Genomic DNA, 21280 nt, shown 5'->3' on the forward strand with positions numbered 1-21280 from the left:
TTACAAGTGTTGGTGTGAGTCATTGGAAGGGGGTCTTGGTTCTATCAGCTGCTTAACCCCATCTTGACAAAGGACAGAAAGATGCTTTCTCTTCCTCGGACAGAGGAATGGGTTGAAGAGGGAGAACTTTAGTGTGGCTGGAGCTTTTTCTCATAAGATCACCCAGCCTGGCCTCTTCATCCTCTTTTAGTTTTCAAATCCTCCCCCAATGTTTTCCAAGCTTTTAAACAAAGGAATCCTTCTCAGATTTAATTTGTCCTAATCGCTCCTTAATTCAGCATGTGCTACATACTTGGGTAAGAGGGGTGTGACATGGAATGCCCAGAGTGTTCAGTTTCCATTTCTAGAGTGTTGCCTCTCCCTTCAACTACCTTTATGGTGGAAGAGGCTGGATAATTTAATATGGTCCAGGAAAACATCCTCCTTTCAAGGAAGCTCCCCATATTTCCACAGGTGGGTTTATTTATTTATTTTTATTTATTTATTTATTGGATTTGTATGCCGCCCCTCTCCGCAGACTCGGGGCGGCTAACAACAATGATAAAAAACAACATGTAACAATCCAATTTAATAAAACAACTAAAAACCCTTATTATAAAAACCAAACATACACACAAACATACCATGCATAACTTGTAATGGCCTAGGGGAAGGAATATCTTAACTTCCCCATGCCTGGCGACAAAGGTGGGTCTTGAGTAATTTGCGAAAGACAAGGAGGGTGGGGGCCGTTCTAATCTCTGGGGGGAGTTGATTCCAGAGGGCCGGGGCCGCCACAGAGAAGGCTCTTCCCCTGGGGCCCGCCAAACGACATTGTTTGGTCGACGGGACCCGGAGAAAGCCAACTCTGTGGGACCTTATCGGTCGCTGAGATTCGTGCGATAGAAGGTGGTTCCGGATGTATTCTGGCCCAATGCCATGTAGGGCTTTAAAGGTCATAACCAACACTTTGAATTGTGACCAGAAACCGATCGGCAGCCAGTGCAGGCCGCGGAGTGTTGAAGAAACGTGGGCGAATCTAGGAAGCCCCACGATGGCTCTCTCGGTCGCATTCTGCACGATCTGAAGTTTCCGAACACTTTTCAAAGGTACCCCCATGTAGAGAGCGTTGCAGTAATCAAACCTCGAGGTGATGAGGGCATGAGTGACTGTGAGCAATGACTCCCTGTCCAAATAGGGCCGCAACTGGTGCACCAGGCTAACCTGGGCAACTTTAGTATATTCGGTTCCACCTCTGGCTTCAGCTAGCAAATGTTCTCTTTTCCTGATCTCATGCACCTTCCATCTGCTTTTGTAGTTGCAAAACTTGGGGTGCTTTTGAGTTAATCATCATTATTTGTTAAATTTGTTTCCTGCCCATCACAATCGCGATAATACAGTACTTCTTGTTACATTTCTTACAACACTGAGACACCCTAACTTGGGGCAGAGTCTGGCTGTAAAAATTTAAATCAGAGGTCTTCAAACTTGGCAACTTTAAGACTTGTGGACTTCAACTCTTAGGCTTCCTCAGCCAGAATAGCTGGCTGGAGAATTCTGGGAGTTGAAGTCCACACGTCTTGTAGTTGCCAAGTTTGAAGACCCGATTTAAACCATTTATCTTCCTTTCTTCCTTATCTGTAACTTTTGGCTTAAGTGGGCCTTTTGTTACATCATTGTTCTTTCCAATTAACACAATATTACCAAATCAAGATACCTGTATACATAATTCCCTCTAAGCTGAGCAGTGAGCAATCGCTCACTTAAAAATCATCATCAACTCAGAGTTTTCCAAATCTGCCCAGAAGCCGAGAGGGAAAGAGTGAGAGGGAAGGGGAGAGAGAGAGGAAGAGAAAGAAACAGATAGAAAAAAGAGAGGAAGGAAAAGAGAAAGAAAAAGAATGGGAGTAAGGAAGAGAGAAAGAAAATCAAAATCTAGTTTGAAACTAGCTCAACTATTTAAGTGGCATTTTGATATTGATAGAGTTGCCCTATTATGAGTTCACTGTTATAGACACACAGTATAGTATTTTATTTTGAAATTCTCTGAGGCAAAACAGGGTGGGTTTTTTATTTGTTTGTTTGTTTGTTTGTTTATTTATTTATTTATTTATTAAATATTTGTGTGCCACCCAGTCCCGAAGGGACTGCCGCTCAGACACTATACTTTTCCGCCCACCCCCCCAAAAAAATTTGAGGGAACATTGCCTGTATATAGAACCCTTTTTTCATATTTCATAGAGATTAGAACGGCCCCCACCCTCCTTGTCTTTTGCAAATTACTTAAGACCCACCTTTGTCGCCAGGCATGGGGGAGTTAGGATATTCCTTCCCCTAGGCCATTACAAGTTATGTATGGTATGTTTGTGTGTATGTTTGGTTTTTATAATAATTGTTTTTAGTTGTTTTATTAAATTGGATTGTTACATGTTGTTTTTTATCATTGTTGTTAGCCGCCCCGAGTCTGCGGAGAGGGGCGGCATACAAATCCAATAAATAAAAATAAATAAATAAATAAATAAATTTACTTCATTTGGAGATCAGGAAACCACACATTTTGAACATTTCTGTGCATCTGAATGCAAAGGCTTTTTGAACAGACTGTACAGGCAATCCTCAATTTATGACCACATCTGAACCCCCAAAAATCTTGGCAGTGTTGTTAAGTGAATTCGTCCAGTTAGCAACCTGGTGGTTAAATGAATCTGGCTTCCCCAATGACCTTGTCAGAAGATCATGAAGGTGATCATATGAACCTGGGACACTGCAACCATCATAAATATGAGTCAGCTGCCAAGCATCCGAGTTTTGAACAGATGACAGTAGGGATGCTGCGGTGGACAGAAGTGTGAAAAAAGGTCATCAGTCTCTCTTTCAGTGCTGTTGTAACTTTGAATGGTCACTGAATTAACAGTTGTAAGTCAAGGACTACCTTTATTGCTCATTCTAAAAGAAGCAGTGGAAAAATGGATTCTTGGTTTCTATCCCAAAGATGAGGCAGAAACCCTTTTCAATTGTAGGTTCACATTTGATTTCAACTGCTGGGCTTATGCTCCCAATATGCCTTCTCTTAACTTTGTTTCTTTGCATCCTGCCTGATTATTATTATTATTATTATTATTATTATTATTATTATTATTAATTATTATCATTTATTAGATTTGTATGCCGCCCCTCTCCGTAGACTCGGGGCGGCTTACAGTAATGATAAAAACAATACATAATGACAAATCTAATAGTTAGAATCTAAAATAACAATAATACATTTAAAAAGTCTAAAAAACAAGAAACCCCAATATATATATATAAAAACATACATACAGTCATATCATACACAGAAAACTACATAGGCAGGGGGAGATGTTTCAGTTCCCCCACGCTTGATGACAGAGGTGGGTTTTAAGGAGTTTACGAAAGGCTAGGAGGGTGGGGGCAGTTCTAATCTCTGGAGGGAGCTGATTCCAGAGAGTCGGAGCCGCCACAGAGAAGGCTCTTCCTCTGGGTCCCGCCAAACGACATTGTTTAGTTGACGGGACCCGGAGGAGACCAACTCTGTGGGACCTAACCGGTTGCTGGGATTCGTGCGGCAGAAGGCGGTCTCGTAGATACCCTGGTCGGGTGCCATGAAGGGCTTTATATGTGATGACCAACACTTTGAATTGTGACCGGAAACTGATCAGCAACCAATGCAGACTGCGGAGTGTTGGAGTAACATGGGCATATTTTGGAAAGCCCATGATTGCTCTCGCAGCTGCATTCTGCACGATCTGAAGTTTCCGAACACTCTTCAAAGGTAGCCCCATGTAGAGAGCATTACAGTAGTCGAGCCTTGAGGTGATGAGGGCATGAGTGACTGTCAGCAGTGACTCCCGATCCAAATAGGGCCGCAACTGGTGCACCAAGCGAACCTGGGCAAACACCCCCCTCGCCACAGCTGAAAGATGATGATTTTTACAAATAACCCAAAGCGGTGAACATATTTAACAAACCTTCCTTCCCTTATTCTCCTCACAACAACAAGCCTATGAGGAGTTGGGCTGAGAGAGAGCGTGACTACACAAAGTTTACCTAGCCAGCTTTCATGGCTAAGTCAAAACTAGAACTCACCATCTCCTGCTTTCTGGCCTGGGACCATAACCACTAGGCCAAACTAGTCATTAAATTAATTCTGAGCCCTGAGGCCAGAAAATTAATTGGGATTTTCCCCCAGCCTATTTATTCTTGTTTCCTTCTGTACTGTATTCCTTAATTCCTTCACTGGCAGTTGGAAAACAATTGGAACATATGAAAGCATCTAAACGAGGGGTCTCCAACCTTGACAACTTTACGACTTGTAAGACTTCAACTCCCAGAATTCCTCAGTCAACATGCACACACTGACTGAGGAATTCTGGGAGTTGAAGTCCACAAGTCGTAAAGTTGCAGAGGTTGGAGACTCCTTATCTAAATCGTGGGAACTCCTAGTGCCTCCCTTCATAACTGAAGAGCGGCAAGGGGTGGATTTTTAAGCAAGAAACTTAAAAGTGATTTTTTTTAATAAAAGCACTTATGCCCACATCCCAGCTCGATAGACTCCCAGTGCAGCTTCTATATCAATACAAAGAGAGTCCCCAGTGTTATATTTACAATCTTTTAAAAACAAACATGGCAGTTACACACACACAAAAAAGTCCAAGATGGGAAAAGACATATTTGGAAACCAATTCTTAATGTATAGAATAGAATAGAATAGAATAGAATTTTATTGGCCAAGTGTGATTGGACACACAAGGAATTTGTCTTGGTACGTATGCTCTCAGTGTACATAAAAGAAAAAGATACATTTGTCAAGAATCATGTGGTACAACACTTAATGATTGTCATAGGGGTCAAATAAGCAATGAAGAAACAATCAATATTAATAACAATCTTAGGATTCAAGCAACAAGTTACAGTCATACAGTCAACGTGGGAGGAAATGGGTGAAAGGAATGATGAGAAAAACTAGTAGAATAGAAGTGCAAATTTAGTAGAAAGTCTGACAGTGTTGAGGGAATTATTTGTTTAGTAGAGTGATGGCGTTCGGAAAAAAACTGTTCTTGTGTCTAGTTGTCTTGGTGTGCAGTGCTCTGTAGCGACGTTTTGAGGGTAGGAGTTGAAACAATTTGTGTCCAGGATGTGAGGGGTCAGTAAATATTATATAGGGAACTTGATCGCTTCTTCAGTTACATCCTGATAAAAAATTGCCAAATGATTGTTGAGGGAGAGACAAATCCAGTTGGAATTGACTTCTAAGTTGTCTACCTTCCTTTCCCTTTCTCTGCTGATTCTCTAAATGGGATAACCTGAAATACTTGGGCATTTCGGTTATAAATTTATTTATTTATATCCTGTCTTTTATTGTTTTTATGAAGGTGATAAACACACACCATGTTCCTTCCTTCTCCTGTCCCCCCCCCTCATAATAAATCCTTTGTGTAGTTATTTGGGCTGAGTGATAGTCAAGGGTGAAATGCTCCTGGTTCGCTCGTGCCTGTCAATCATCGGAAAGCTGGTCGCGAAGGGTGCGCGAGGCTCTGCCCACCCGCCCGCGTGCCACCATTTGAGGTTTTTTACTCTCTGCGCATGCACAGAACGCTTTTTGCATGCACAGAGGTTAAAAGAACCCAAATGGTGGTGTCTCGGCTGGTGGGCAGATCCTTGTGCTCCCTTCGTGACTGGCTCTCTGACAACTGACAGGCACGAGTAGACCCGGAGTATTTCACTCCTGGAAATAGTGACTGTCCCAAAGTCACCCAACTGGCTTTCATGGCTTAAGTGGGACTTGAAACTCAGTTCAAGGTAAAGCTGGCTGTGCTTCTGTAACAGGGTTAAAATAAGCACATCTTGCTACCTATTCTTTCTTGGATTTAAAGATTTTGTTTTCTTGCATAGCACCATATAAATTTGTTTTAAAAAGGGGGGGGGGGCTTCTATTCTCCATTTTGTTAGGATATTTTACCAGCAAGGGTTTTTTACACATGGAGAATTCATGGCCACTTTCTTTACTTGCAGAGAAGAGCAACAAAAATGATTAAGGGACTGGAGGCTAAAACATGAAGAACGGTTGCAGGAACTGGGAATGGCTAGTTTAATGAAAAGAATGACCAGGGGAGACTTGATAGCAATGTTCCAATATCTCAGGGGTTGCCACAAAGAAGAGGGAGTCAAGCTATTCTCCAAAGCACCTGAGGGTAAAACAAGAAGCAATGGGTGGAAACTAAGCAATGAGAGAAGCAACTTAGAACTAAGGAGAAATTTCCTGACACTTAGAACAATTAATCAGTGCAACAGTTTGCCTCCAGAAGTTGTGGAAGGTCCAGCACTGGAAGTTTTTAAGATGTTGGATAACCATTTCTTTGAAGTTTCCCTTTCATTCTTTACGTAGGCTTAGGAAGTCCCAATTAGCCCCAAGCCTACTTCCGAGGAGACCTCCTCCTGAGTAGCCATTCCTGCCTTTTGGCAACTCTGTGTGCTCATTCATTAAGAAAAGGCTCCTCCTCCTCCTCTTCTTCCTCAACACTGCTGTGAGGTGCTGGAGGTTCCGAAGGCTGAACTGCTGCCTCTGGTACTGAGTCCTCACCAGCCTCCTCACTGTCCAACTCAGGTGCCTGCTGCACGGGCCACTTGCACATCACCTCATTGGCTTGCTGCTGGTGGGTCACAAAAGTAGCCTGCCCAGAAGATAATTCCTTTCCTAGTAGTAACTGTTCCCAAGAGCAATAGCTCCTCCATATCTCTTCTCACATAATGTTCTTGGGATAGTTTACAGTGTCCATTCTGATTTCCGTAGTTTATTCCCTTTCTTCAGGTCTGGTTCTTCAATGCCATTTATCCAGTGGCTGCACAAATACACAGAGGACCACTTAATGACAATCAAGATGCAAATAAAAACCTAATTCTATGCTGCTCCCTAGAGATCAAAAGGTCTATTGGTCAACTTCAGGTGCTACCAGACTCCTGAACCCTTAGTATGTTGTGGCCCGTCCACATCCGGCACAGCTGATCATGGATTCTGAGGATCAAGAGATGGGTGTGGGTTGGTACTTGGCACCCAAGTGTGATAGCAAGGATATCGGAGAGGATGTGCGGTCAGAGGCTGAAAGCCAATCAGAGCCTGTTACACCTCCAGAGGTGCCCATGAGTGACTCAGGAGAAGATGAAGACTCTTCTTGACGCCAGAGTACACAGGAGTGTTAGAAGGCATGAGTGGCTGAGCAGGAGAAGGTCTCTGCATGAATAGATCTCTGGAACACTTGGCCACGCCTTTTGGATATTTGAGGGTTAATCTTGTGATGAGCAAGTGCAGAAGTCAACTTTCTAATGTGAGCGATGACTGTTTGGTCATCTTGGATTATTTATGTGAAATAATAATAATAATAATAATAATAATAATAATAATAATAATAATAATTTATTAGATTTGTATGCCGCCTCTCTCCGAAGACTCACAAACTAAGAAGGTGAAATCTTGACATCTGGGCTTTCTGCCAACTCAAAGTGAGTCATGTTAATTAGAGATTGGGTCAAAGAGAACTATTTGGGAGGTTTGGCTTTATCTTGAGACTTTAATGAACAGTTGATACGAAAGGACTTATTTCTTGCTTCGCTGATACATTTTACACAGTTAAACCTTTCTGATACTAAATTATTAGAATTACATGCTTAAATTTTGTCAAAGCTGTGTGTGTAGACCTATTTCTGGGGGGGGGGGCTCATCGCTTGGACAGAACATAGCAGAGTGCAAGTTAAAAGCTGTAGAAGATAATAGTGTAACATGGACCCATTTGAAGCCTATAAAAGGGCAAGCTTGCAGAGGAAACAAGATTTAAGTCAGCATGACTTCCTGTCAGCTCTGAACAGGAAGAGAATATGATAAAGTAGCTCTGTGCGTGTATGTTGCGGGTGGGACAACGGGTGGATATCTTAACCATGAAGTTCTCTTGGGGAAAGAGGCGGTCTCCTTGTTACATCTACCTCCCTTATTGTAAAGTTCCAAAACAGAACACACACTAACTTTGAGCTCCTGGGATTAGAAACGAGTTGGCCGCATTCTACAATGATTGCTTGAATATTGGCTATCTTTGTTTGACTGCCATTGTGGCCTGCTTCATTTTTCCAGGAACTCAGCCTACACATTCTTTTCTTCAACCCATTTCTTCACACAAGCTCAGTCCTGGCTTTTCTGCTGTTGTTATTTTCCTTTGCATTCTCCACCGACCTTTTCACTAGAATTTGCATCATTGGAGGGAGGTTGGATGTCTCTTTTTGTTCTGACTCTTAGTGGCAATGGCAAGAGTTAATACGCTGGGTTGAATCGCTGCCCTTGGCATCCTCCACCAGAGTCCGGATTGGGAAAGGCTCTGCCCCTCGTGGACTTTGACAAGGAGCAGAATTGTTACCTCCTAAAGGTTCTTTAAACAGGGCAGGGACTTGCTGCTGCTTTGAGCGGGCAGTTTGCTCAAGTTATCTCCCTAAGCTTATCTTCAGAAAAGGTAAGGAGGGACAAGAGGGGCGGGAGGTGAGTTGACGTTGCTCGGTGTGCAATCCAGGTGATTTTCTAATTGACTCATATTTTCCATCTTGAAAGCCTAGGAAAGGTAGGGTGCTATAGGCAGGGAATGCAGCCAGTATAGTCAAGGCTGAAAACTGGGTAAACTGGGGGGCGGAGCCCCAAAAAACCTGGCCTAAAAACCCCTCTTCCCATTTTGCTCTGTAGATAGGAACTATTTCAGGAATCAAAAGCCTAGCTCTGCAAGATGAAAATAGAGAGAAATCGGAATCCCAGGTTCCAACTTCAGAAGGAAAGGGGACAATTAGTGAGATTTGGGGTGGCGGGAGAGATAATTTCTACTTTAAAATAGGATGTAGAGTTTGTTTCTGCCACTATATGTCTTTAACTGGACCTTATATCTTTTGCTTTATGTCTGATTTACAGAATGTAAATCTATAATTCTGTTCACTTGAGGAGCTCTCTTAGCACTCCAGTTTATAGCCTTATTAAAGGAAAACAGTGGATTATAGGAAGCATTGCAACATTCTTGAGCATTGTAAAGAATAATCATTTTGTTATGTTCTCCATGGTATGTCTGTATGTATGTTTGGTTTTATAATAAGGGTTTTTAACTGTTTTAATATTGGATTGTTATATGCTGTCTTTATTACTGTTGTTAGCCGCCCCGAGTCTACGGAGAGGGGCGGCATACAAATCCAATAAATGAATGAATGAATGAATGAATGAATGAATGAATGAATGAATGAATAAATAAATAAATAAATAAATAAATGGACAGAGCTCATTCTGCCAATTAATTTTTTCCCCTTTCTTGTATTGTGTTTGTGTTTTGGGTCACAACAATCCTAAAATACAATTTATAGAATGCATTAACATATGAGGGTAGATTGACACTGTAACATACCGGGAGTAGTCCAAGAACGGAGTGGAGAAAATATACATACCTATTTCACCTAACCTCTACATTTTCTAGAACATATTTATTACATTTTTACACCACCTACCTCACCTGAGTTACTGGGCAGTTTAGAAGTTAAAAAGTTAAAAAGCACAGTGATTGAGATGGAGATCTCAATGAGAGATACCAATCATGAATGGGTATCTATCCTTGCCAATAAAGAACTAAAAAAATCAAGATCAATGATGGTTATACTTTCTGTTTCATTGAAGGAAGGGAAGAATAAGAATAATTTATTAGACTTGTATGCCACCCCTCTTCGAAGACTCGGGGCTACAATAATTAATTGTAGTAACAGAGAAGAAATGTGGCTGATGAAAGAACAGGAGATGCTGCTTTTTTGTGAAGTAGCAAATGCCAACAGATTTACACTTTACCTTTTTTTAAAATCCAAGCAAAAAGCCATTTCTGTATCTTGCATCCATTTTTGGGTATCACTAGTCATTTTTGATCTTATGCTCTGATGGAAAATTGTAACTTTATTTCTGTGCTAATAGTCAAGGCTAGCCCAATTTGGGAGAATAAGGAAATTGTCGGTGTCAATGTCACCCTCTAACAAACAGCTAAATTTTTGAACTGCCTTTGTATTGAATTGCACCTGGCAGGATTAACCCCTGATTAGGTTGGCTGGGTTCACACAGCGTGCAAAATGCTACGCTTATATTAATAAATTGCAGTCTACGGGATATGCTATAGCACAAACAAGTATGCCGACACGGGGTCCTGCTTCACAAAACTTGTTAAGAAGATGGCTGGGTTTCCACAAAATGTTTCCCAGCCCTATATTCTGCTGTTTTATATAAATACAGTTACTGAAAAGCATATGCAAAAAATTCATGGTAATGTGCATTCAAGTAAAGTCATTAGCTTATGAAGATCAGGCATGGGGATGATGACCATAAGACAGGTGAGGCATATTCTTGCAGAATTATCCTCATCCTAATGTGAGTGGGAGGCTCTAGGATTGTGATCCACTCCAGGGTTAAGAGAAAACATCCAAACTGTATACTGTATGCAACTTGTGTAAATGTCAATTTAATCCTTTAATCTCCTCCTGAGCTTTACGAGAATGAAGCATAGAACTGGGTACACATTGAGCAGGACCAAGGCCAGTTACAAAACTGGCCTATTAAACCTATTTAATAGTTTAAACTGGAATTCCAGAGGGGGGGGGTGTCTTATCCTCTAGTCTAGTATTCGACTATCCAAGAGAAAACCGGATGTCAAGTTCTTAGGAACTGAGTTAGACTTAATGAGTTGACGGTAATGGTCCTTCTAAATGTAAGTGTCACAAAGTAGGTGCCACAGATAGGAGAACGGTTCAGATTGGACCTTAAAATGGAGTTCCGAATCTAAACCAGTAGAAACACATTTGATGTTTACTATTGAAGAGAATGTCCCACTGGAGTTATTACTCAATTTTGCCCTATTTGAAATATAAGAATCCACACTTTTCTTGGGTACCAAGTCAACAGAGTGAACCCTTACTCCACATCCTAGCATAATGCTAATTCAGATCAGGTTCATCTAGTCCTGTGATGGTGAACCTTGGGTGCCAAAATAGTGCACATGCACGCTATCACACAGTGATGGGCTACCAAAATTTTTACTATCACACTGTGGGCATGGCTTGTGCATTTTGTTTCAACATCTTTCAATGCAAATTGGGTGCTCTGGGGTAGAGCTCCAAATTTTGCTACCGAAACTGCGTTTCTGACCGTTCCCGTAGGAGCCCATCACTGGTGCATGCCCACGTCTGAATTCAATGCCCCCCAAGCGCCTCTGCTCCCCTATTTTCTGACTTTTGGTGGGCCTGGTAGACCCATTTTTTTGCCCTCTCCAGGCTCCAGAGGACATCTTGGAGCTTGAGGAGAGCAAAAACGTACTCCTCTGGCCTCCTGGAGGCCCTCGAGAGGCCAAGAATGCCCTCCCAGAGTCTCCATGCAAGCAAAAAATCAGTTGGCACACGCTCACATGCATGCGGCATACAAATCTAATAAATAATAATAAATAATAATAATGCTGGAGCTGAGGTTGGGCAACGGCTCGCGTGCCAACAGATTTGGCTCTGTGTGCCACCTGTGGTTCACCATCACTAATCTAGTCCATTTCTTCTATTGATTTGCAACCCAAAGGCTGTTAGGTGAGAATAAATACATTTCTAGTTTCTCTCTTTGGAAGGCTCCCTAAAAATTCAAATTGTGTTGATGATTCATTAATTGTTTTCTGATAGGTCGGGTTCTCATTATTTCAATTAGCATGGATGTTTAGCAAGAGAATTAATAGGGCTGCTTAAATACCAGCAACTTGATCAATGTCCCTCCTCAAGGGCATTACTCTGGAACTAGAACCCAAATGATTGATGCAGACTCAGATAAACTCATGACCTTCATCTCTGTAGGACTGCAAATCCTTCAATGAGTGAGCCACTTGTCCCAAAGGTACTTTCCCAAAAGGCAATTGGATTTTCTTGGGGGAGGTGGAATTTCTTTGAAAATGTTACACTTTTCCCATCCAGGAAGGTTTTTTTCCAACAAAGAAGCTTCCTGGATGAGAAGCGAAACATTTCCTAAGAAAAAAACAACACTCAAGTAAGTCCAGCTGTCTTTGGAAAATCTCCTTTGGGACATCCATGACCTGGATGACTGAGAATCTCCATAGGCATTGAGTGCCTTGATTGTATTGACTATGGCTGATGGAAGTCATGATCCTAAATCAGTGATGGAGAACCTATAGCATGTGTGCCACACAGGTGGCAAGTAGAGCCATATCTGAGGGCACACAAGGTGTTGCCCTATGTCAGCTCCAGCACAGATGTGCATGCTGGCCAGCTGAGTTTTGGCTGCCTTTGTGCCCATTTCGGCTCTCCACACGGTGAAAATGGTCCCAACCGGAAGTTACCTTGTATGCTCACCCTCAGCCTCCTTTTCACTGTCAGAGGTCTTTAGGAAAAGTTTTGGCTTTGGACAGTTGCAGCCAGGCCTCAAACACCTCAGCCAATTTCTTCTGCAGCTGGGAAGGTTTTCCTGGAGGCCTCTGCAATCAATCCGGAGCTCTGTTATCGGCTACACAGGCCTTCAGGAAATCTTTCAGGCTGCAGAAGAAATGGGCTGAGGTGTGCGAGGCCCAGTTGCAACTATCTGAAGATAAGAAGTAGGGCAGCTCCACTTCCTTTGGTTTCTGAACTTTCATTTTCTTGCCATCCCCAGCTTCAGGAAGCTTCCGTGAACCCTGGGGAGAGCAAAAAAACAGCCCAATGAGTCTACTGGAAGTACAGACACTTCATTGAGGCCTGTGCGCATTTGCGGAGGAGGAATGTGTGTGAGGGTTTGTGTATACGCAGGGCATTGCATTATGAGTGTGGACACGCATGCGCAATACGCATGCTATCATGAGCACCCTTTTGGCACCCAAGCCGACAGTTTACCACCACTGTCCTAAATAAATGGAAAACCCCAGATTGCTTCTTCCTGGACAAAAAAATTACGGTATGTGTGGATTGAGTTAGAAAAGTGCCGGTTGGACTTTGGTAAGAGGACAAAAGTGGGAACACTGGGGTCCCATTCTACTTTTTTCCAATCCTCTCCCATCTCCGCAGGCCTTCAGCCTACAATGTGGTGCTGCATTCTTCTCATCAGCCTGGTCTGGGCTGTGGTCTGGTTCCTCCGCGACCAGCAGGTTTTGAGCACCTTCAAGGACAAGTATGTTTTCATCACGGGTTGCGACACGGGTTTTGGGAACATGCTAGCCAAGAAACTTGACAAGAAGGGTTTCCACGTGCTGGCAGGCTGCTTGGCCCAGAAAGGAGCTGATAACCTGGCCCGCACCAGCTCGCCAAACCTGCGCACCACCCTGATTGATGTCACCAGCTCTGAAAGCATTTCCAAAGCAGTGGAATGGGTGAAAGCTCAGGTGGGCCAAAAAGGTGAGTTTCACTCATCATGGAATGGAATGGAATGGAATAAAATAGAATATAGAATAGAATGGAATGGAACAGAACAGAATAGAATAGAATGTAGAATGGAATGGAATGGAATAAAATAGAATATAGAATAGAATAGAATAGAATGTGGAATGGAATGGAATAGAATGTAGAATGTAAAATGTAAAATGTAGAATGTAGAATGTAGAATGTAGAATGGAATAGAATAGAATGTAGAATGGAATGGAATGGAATAAAATAGAATATAGAATAGAATAGAATAGAATGTGGAATGGAATAGAATAGAATAGAATAGAATGTAGAATGTAGAATGGAATAGAATAGAATGTAGAATGGAATGGAATGGAATAAAATAGAATATAGAATTGAATAGAATAGAATAGAATGTAGAATAGAATAGAATAGAATAGAGAATGGGATGGAATGGAATGGAATAGAATATAGAATAGAATAGAATAGAACAGAACAGAATAGAATAGAATTCTTTATTGGCTAAGTGTGATTGGACACACAAGGAATTTGTCTTGGTGCATATGCTCTCAGTGTACATAAAAGAAAAAGATACATTTGTCAAGAATCATGTGGTACAACACTTTAATGAGTGTCATAGGGGTCAAATAAGCAATCAATATTTTAAAAAATCTTAAGGATACAAACAACAATCATACAGTCATTAGTGGGAGGAAATGGGTGATAGTAATGGTGATCGTGGACCAAAGTGGAAACAGGAGAGTATGTGGAACCAGGAATAAGACTTAGCTGCTTGAGCTCCTTCAGCTTTCCTACTTAAATACTCCACATGCACTACTCATATAAGCCAAGGCTTGTCAACCTTGCCAAAAACATGTGGACTTCAATCCTCAGAATTCACCCATTTCTTTGTTTCTGTTGTGATCATAGGGTCTGCTTTATAACAATAGCATTTAGACTTATATACCGCTTCATAGTGCTTTTACAGCCCTCTCTAAGTGCTTTACAGAGAGTCAGCCTCTTGCCCCCAACAATCTGGCTCCTCATTTTGCCCACCTCGGAAGGATGGAAGGATGAATCAACCTTGAGCTGGTGGTGAGATCTGAACTGCTGGACTACAGCTAGCAGTTAGCTGAAGTACCTGCAGTGCTGCACTCTGACCACTGTGTCATCCCAGCTCTACTTTTGTGAAAGCTGTCTTTAGTTCACTATCCCATCCCTAGGAATCCCAACAAAATCAGACTCTCCCAACAGACCAATCAAAGCAGTCTCAGCCTCAGGGGTGGGTTCTTCCCTGTTCGGACTGGATCGCCTGAACCAGTAGTGACCCACTGGTGGTGATGTCATGATGGCACCATGGAAGTGATTTGGTCGGTGCCAGTCTGTAGGCACCGCCATCTTTTTCTTTTCAAATTAATTTTTGCGAATTTTTCTCTGTTTGGAGGGCTTCTCCTCTTCCACTGCTTGAAAAGGGGCTTGAATTTGATCTATGTGCAGAGTACACAAATTGGGGCCAAATGAGACCATGATCAGTTGGCGCAGCATAAACAGAAAAAACCCACACCATACAATAGCTGGAGTCCTTTGCAGTTTGTTTAGCGAACATCAGGAAGACTTTTCCTCATTTTCTTCTCTCTCCCTCTCCCCCCTGCCCTCTCTCTCATCTCCCAGGACTCTTTGGTCTGGTGAACAATGCAGGTTTAGGCAGCTCTATTGGCCCCACGGAATGGATGACCGTGGAAGACTACCGCAAAGTCATGTCTGTTAACACTTTTGGAATGATCGAGGTATCGTTGGCCTTCCTGCCGTTGCTCAAGCGAGCCCGTGGCCGAGTAGTCAATGTTTCCAGCGTCCTGGGGCGGGTTTCAGCCAACGGTGGTGGCTACTGCGTTTCCAAATACACAGTGGAGGCCTTCTCTGACAGCCTCAGGTAGGTGTACGGGAGGTACGTTCATTCCTCAGGTCCACAATAGCCTTTCAGAATCTCTGACACAATTTGAGGTTAGCTGGGGGGGGAATCAAAAGCAACATGAGAAAATATTATTTTACTGAAAGAGTAGTAGATCCTTGGAACAAACTTCCAGCAGACGTGGTAGATAAATCCACAGTAACTGAATTTAAACATGCCTGGGATAAACATAGATCCATTCTAAGATAAAATACAGGAAATAGTATAAGGGCAGACTAGATGGACCATGAGGTCTTTTTCTGCCATCAGACTTCTATGTTTCTATGTTTCTCTATTGCCTGCTCTTAATGTAACCACTGTTGTTATTAAAATGGATGTCTTACGCCAACCCACGTGATAACCATTCAGACGGGGTGTTTCCCATTTTCAAAGATTTTATGGTGCCTGTTGTTTCTTGAAAGGTAATGGGGGTAATAATAATGGAGTAGTTGGGTAGTTGTTATTTATTTATTATATTATTTATTTATTAGATTTGTATGCCACCTCTCTCCAAAGACTCGGGGCGGCTCACAACAGTAATAAAACAATATTATAGCGAAACAAATCTAATATTAAAAGAAGCATATAAAACCCTATCATATTAAAAAGCAAACAGCACATATACAGTATACCAAACATAAATATAAAAAATATAAAAAAGCCTGGGGGGAAAGGTGTCTCAACTCACCTGGTATAGATGGGTCTTGAGTAATTTACAGAAGACAAGAAGGGTGGGGGCAGTTCTGATCTCCGGGGGGAGTTGATTCCAGAGGGCCGGGGCCGCCACAGAGAAGGCTCTTCCCCTGGGGCCCGCCAAATGACATTGTTTAGTCAATGGGACCCGAACAAGCCCAACTCTGTGGGACCTTATTGGTCGCTGGGATTCATGCGGTAGCAGGCAGTTCCGAAGGTACTCTGGTCCACTGCCATGTAGAGTTTTAAAGGTCATAACCAACACTTTGAATTGTGACCGGAAACTGATCGGCAGCCAATGCAGGCCACGGAGTGTTGTAGAAACAGATTGTGTATGATAAACATGCCTAGTTAGCAATACCTAGGCATGTTTATCACACATAATCTGTGGCAACAACTACCCAACTACCCCATTATTGGGGACTCAAGGAATGTTATGGAAGCTTTACCTACAATATATTTGTATCTCTTTGGAGTCATGAGTAAAAATTAAAATTAGTGGTGATTTATATTTGAAAGTTGAATGTACAGCGTCAGTCGGCTAAGGTACACACTTATTATTTTAATATTTTAGATTGGAAGACACTCGGGGAGGAAGTTATAAGAAAATGGAAGAGAAAGAAGAAAGGGAGGAACAGAAGGAGAGAGAGATTGAGGAGTGAAGTAGGGAGAAAGAGGAGAGAGGGGATGAGGAGGAGCTAGGGGAAAGCAGGTAGGAGGGGGAAAGATTTAGAAGGAGGGGGAGTGCAAGAAAGAATAGTTAAAGGGGCAGACTACTGGTAGTTAAGTGGGAGGGAAATTAATTAAACAAGATTTTGGGTTATGAAACAATGGATAAAAATTTGGAATTACAGTGGTACCTCTACTTAAGAACGCCTCTACTTAAGGACTTTTCTAGATAAGAACCGGGTGTTCAAGATTTTTTTGCCTCTACTTAAGAACCATTTTCTACTTAAGAACCCGAGCCAGGAAAAATCTCCCAGGAAATTTGAGAGCGGCACGAAGGCACAGTCAGTTTCCTGCCATTCCCACTTTAATCCTGGCCATCTGGACTGCCAGAGGAGCCTTTTGGTGGTGCTTAAGGAGGCTTTGGCAGTCCAGAGTGAACAAAGCATTTTCCTTTCTCTTGGTGCTTGGACAGGGAATAAGCCTGGTCACTGAACGAATTAAGTTCTTAAGTAGAGGTACCACTGTATATGTATGTAATATTGTAAGGTATATACATGTTAAATTTGTTAAATTTGTATGTGAAGGTGGAAGAAAAATAATAAAAATTGAAAAAAAAACAAAAACATTACAGAAGCTTTACAAATTAGTATAAAGGATATGATTTAACCCTTCACAATATTTTGGTGTTTGTTTGTTTTTTTCCCCAGGAGGGACATGTATCATTTTGGGGTGAAAGTCTCCATTGTAGAGCCAGGCTTTTTCAAAACAGCCATGACTAATCTTGAAACGGTAGAGGCCGCTCTGAGGCACTACTGGGACCGAATGACCCCTGAGGCCCAGCAGAGCTATGGGGAAAGTTTCTTTCGCAATTGTGAGTACTGATGCATGCTAGAATACGGGTGGAAGCAGAGAAGTAAATTACTAGACACTGTATCAGTGTCCCAACATTTGAGGGGCTGCCACAGGGCGGGGGGGGGGGGGTGTCAAGCTATTTCCCAAAGCACCTCAAGGCCAGACAAGGAATAATGGATGGAAACTGACCAAAGAGAGATTCAATCTAGAAATAAGGAGAAATTTTCTGACAGCGAGAACAATCAACCAATGGATCAGACTGCCTTCGGATTATTATTATTATTATTATTATTATTTATATTTGTATGCCGCCACTCTCCGTAGACTCGGGATGTTCATCACTGGAGGCTTTCAAGAAGAAATTGGTCTGCCATTTGCCAGAAATGGTGTAGAGTGTCCTGCTTGAGTGGGGGGTTGGACTAGATGACCTACAAGTTCCCTTCCAACCCTATTTATCTGTTACTCCCATTTGAAGCCATTTTAATGCAAAATCTCTTCCAAAGAAATGCACCATGGCCATAGCCATATTGCAGAGTTTAAGGATATTTTTTGTTCCAATCTCCATTCTCAAAATACTAAAACCTGCCAAAGTGTGACTGAAATCACTCTGGAAAGAAAAAAAAATTGGGTAGGCCTTGCTCTCATTTTTATCATTATTTTTGAGGGTTGTTTTTAAATTTAAAAAAAAGGCTTTCAACATTTGGTATTTGGCTCCTAAATTTCAGCAAGTGCATAGCAATAGCACTTAGACTTACATGCCACTTCAAAGTGCTTTACAGCCCTCTCTAAGCAATTTACAGTATCAGCATGTTGCCCCCAACAATCTGGGTTCTCATTCTACCGATCTTGGAAGGATCAAAGTGGAGTGAACAGAGCCTGCAGTACTGCATTCTAACCACTGGGCCACTACAGCTTTTCAGCTCAGCGAATGCTAGAAAACTATTACATTTGCATGTGCAAATTCATATCTGTTCTAACACCATCCAAGGAATTGCAGATATGTCTTACATCCCAGCTGTGATTTCAGTCAATTTTTGCAGTTTGCTAGTTAAATACAGAACAGAGAAGAGTTTTCTTTACATAGTGCCCATCAGATGAATTGAACTCTTTATCATTTTATAGTGATGGGATTATAAACATCTTGCCTTTAACCCAGTGGGGTTCTCAACCAGGGGGTCAGGACCCCTTTGGGGGTCGAATGACCGTTTCACAGGGGTCGCCTAAGACCATGGGAAAAGACAAATTTCCCCTGGTGTTAGGAACTAAAGCTTCTATTCTGGCGCCTTGGAACATATTTTTACAATCTGACCAATCAGGCATTTACAGTGGGGGTGTCCCTCTAACTTTCCTGCCAATCAGCTTAAAGCTCTGTTGGGAGAATTGGGGCCAGACTTATGGCTGGGCATCACCATAACACGAGGAACTGCATTAAGGGGTCGTGGCATTAGAAAGGTTGAGAACCATTGCTTCAACCATTTGTCTTTAGACTGAAGATCATCTAATTGAAGACAATTAATTTAGCTCTAGGAGAAGTCAAGTGTTAGTTGACGGGAAAAGCTAACCAGGAGTCAGTATTTTACATGAAGACAAGAGATGTCCTAAAACAGGAACAGGAAACTCTTATCAGGAACATAAACCTCTTATAAGTTTAATTTCTGATGATGATTTCCATCTCTCTGTAGACTTGAAAGTCCAGAAGTTCATCATGAACATCATCTGTGATTCAGATCTCAGCAAAGTGACGAACTGCATGGAGCACGCCCTTCAAGCTAAGCACCCTCGCTCTCGTTACAGTGCAGGGTGGGACGCCAAGTTTCTGTGGCTGCCAATCTCCTATCTACCTTCCTTTTTGGTGGATATTACCCTGTCTATCATCTTACCAAAGCCAGCTCAGCGGGTGCACTAAAAGCTACTCCCTTATGATCAGGCTAGAGGCCTAAATGTTGACAGATCATACTCCCGAAAACTAATAAGAAATAAAGGATTATTCAAAGAAAGCTGTTATGTCTCACCAGCTCTGATTTCCCAGGATGATATGGAAACATTTCCATATTGTTAAGTTAGTTAAGTTAAGTTAGTTACTATCCAGGTGCTGAGAAATCATAAAGAACAGGGATATTTGGATGCAGAAGGGAAACGTTGGGCAAATGAATTGAGTAATCAGTGCCAAAAAGTGGGTACCATTCCCCCCCCCAAGCATCAGCTTTTTTTAGTGAGACTCTGAAGTACAAATGACAATACAAGAAAAGGCAATATTTAATCTTAACTGCAGCCTTGAAGGAAAAGGTTAAAGTAAAATAAGTATTCCGAATGTCAAAACATTTAACAGTTCATTGTCTTAACTGCTCCCCTTGCAAAATCACACCACTGTTGCAGACTTTCAGAGGCAGAACTGGGGGAGACCTTATAGGAAGTACTCCAAAAGACCTTGAGCTCTTAACTTTTGTAGTATGTTGTAGATTGCTCAACAGTCCAACTTTCATCATCCACACACTCTACAAGCAGGAAGGTCTACTGGGGTTTTTTTTGGTGTAGAACATCTAAATATCCAAGAGAGATCAAAGATGATCTCCAGTCCATGATCTGAAAACTGTTGCTACCTTTTTGTATATATGGCCAAGTCTTCTATTTAAAGGAGGAATAGATACCAAAGCTTCACCTGTAGGTTAGGTAAATGTATGGAAGTGGAGATTTAAACACATTTAGGACGAAACCATTTCCCCAGGTATCATGCTTTCCCGGTTTCAATCCTGACGGGTAAGATGATAGAAATTCATTAGGATTCAGTAAATTGGCTTGGGTTACATTCAACCAACCATCTTTCAATTTTTCACTAAGCCCTAACAAGCCTTCCTTTTACTCTGCTTCAGGCAAAAATAGTTCTTAAAAGTTAGAATTCTATTTTTAGCTAGACAGCTCTGTTAAGGAGTGTGTATATTAACCTGATTTTTCAAGAATGCCAGCAAACCTAGCACAAATATATTCCAAATGTATTTGTTAAGAAAGGGCATACATAAAAATACTGAAAGATTAGAGGCAACAGGAAAAAAAGGATAGAATTTGCAATTCTCCACAATGCCCATAAGAGGGTGATTTGGGATCCAAGGGAAGTTTCTTGTATAACCACATTAAATTTGATACACATAATCTATTGCTTATGTTGAAACTTTAATATGGCATTAGCTTTGCTGAGAAAGAATAACTTTTAGAGACAATTAAGATTGATGAGCCTACTTTCATGGAGCTAATCTAGGAAAAACGGCTGTGACTGACTTGGCTCATAAAAGCCCAGACAGGAAGTGGTTTAATAATGACCAAGAACTAAAGTCCTGTTGAAAGCCAGAGGATGAAAAAGCAGAACAGAATGCAATTCACACTTCTCTATCCAGGCAGTCCTTGTCTTACAAGCAATGTGGGCCAGATTTTCCATTGCTAAGCAAAGGTGGTGGTTAAGTGAATGCATGACCTTTTTCTGCCATGGTTGTTAAGCAAATCTGGCTTCCCCCATTAACTGCTTGTCAGAGGTTGGCAGGGGGGAAGTTTGCAAATGGTGATTTCCCTCTCCCGGGGATGCTGCGACCATTAATAATACATGCCGGTTGCCAAGAAACCAAATTTCAAATCATGCGACCATGGGGATACTGTGTTGGTTGCAAGCATGAGGACCAGTTTTAAGTAACTTTTCTTCAGTGCCACTAAAACTTCTAACAGACACTAAATGGCTGTAAGTCAAGG

General features: G+C 41.9%; 1 protein-coding gene across 3 annotated transcripts; it reads left to right on the plus strand.

Moving 5' to 3' along the window:
* The first annotated feature begins 8433 nt into the window (after positions 1-8433).
* On the plus strand, positions 8434-19542 carry RDH5 (retinol dehydrogenase 5). Of its 3 annotated transcripts, none has more exons than XM_070740454.1 (5): positions 8434-8492; positions 13069-13395; positions 15055-15313; positions 17401-17564; positions 19228-19542. In XM_070740454.1, the coding sequence occupies exons 2-5, from the start codon at positions 13083-13085 to the stop codon at positions 19449-19451; spliced, it is 960 nt and encodes a 319-aa protein (XP_070596555.1). In that variant the 5' UTR covers positions 8434-8492; positions 13069-13082; the 3' UTR covers positions 19452-19542. The 3 variants fall into 3 exon arrangements, with proteins under 3 accessions (XP_070596555.1, XP_070596553.1, XP_070596556.1); XM_070740452.1 differs by lacking the exon at positions 8434-8492 and adding an exon at positions 12557-12958; XM_070740455.1 differs by lacking the exon at positions 8434-8492 and adding an exon at positions 12605-12623.
* The last annotated feature ends 1738 nt before the right edge of the window (positions 19543-21280 follow it).

This window comes from Erythrolamprus reginae, chromosome 2 (assembly GCF_031021105.1).
Source record: "Erythrolamprus reginae isolate rEryReg1 chromosome 2, rEryReg1.hap1, whole genome shotgun sequence".
In the NCBI taxonomy this organism is placed as follows: Eukaryota; Metazoa; Chordata; class Lepidosauria; order Squamata; family Dipsadidae; genus Erythrolamprus; species Erythrolamprus reginae.

Excerpts from the sequence above, each read along its gene's own strand:
- RDH5 (XM_070740452.1), top strand. The coding sequence starts at position 12,916 with ATGGAAAACCCCAGATTGCTTCTTCCTGGACAAAAAAATTACG. Across the intron at positions 15,314-17,400 it reads GCCTTCTCTGACAGCCTCAG|GAGGGACATGTATCATTTTG; the intron begins GTAGGTGTACGG and ends TTTTTTCCCCAG. Across the intron at positions 17,565-19,227 it reads GGAAAGTTTCTTTCGCAATT|ACTTGAAAGTCCAGAAGTTC; the intron begins GTGAGTACTGAT and ends ATCTCTCTGTAG.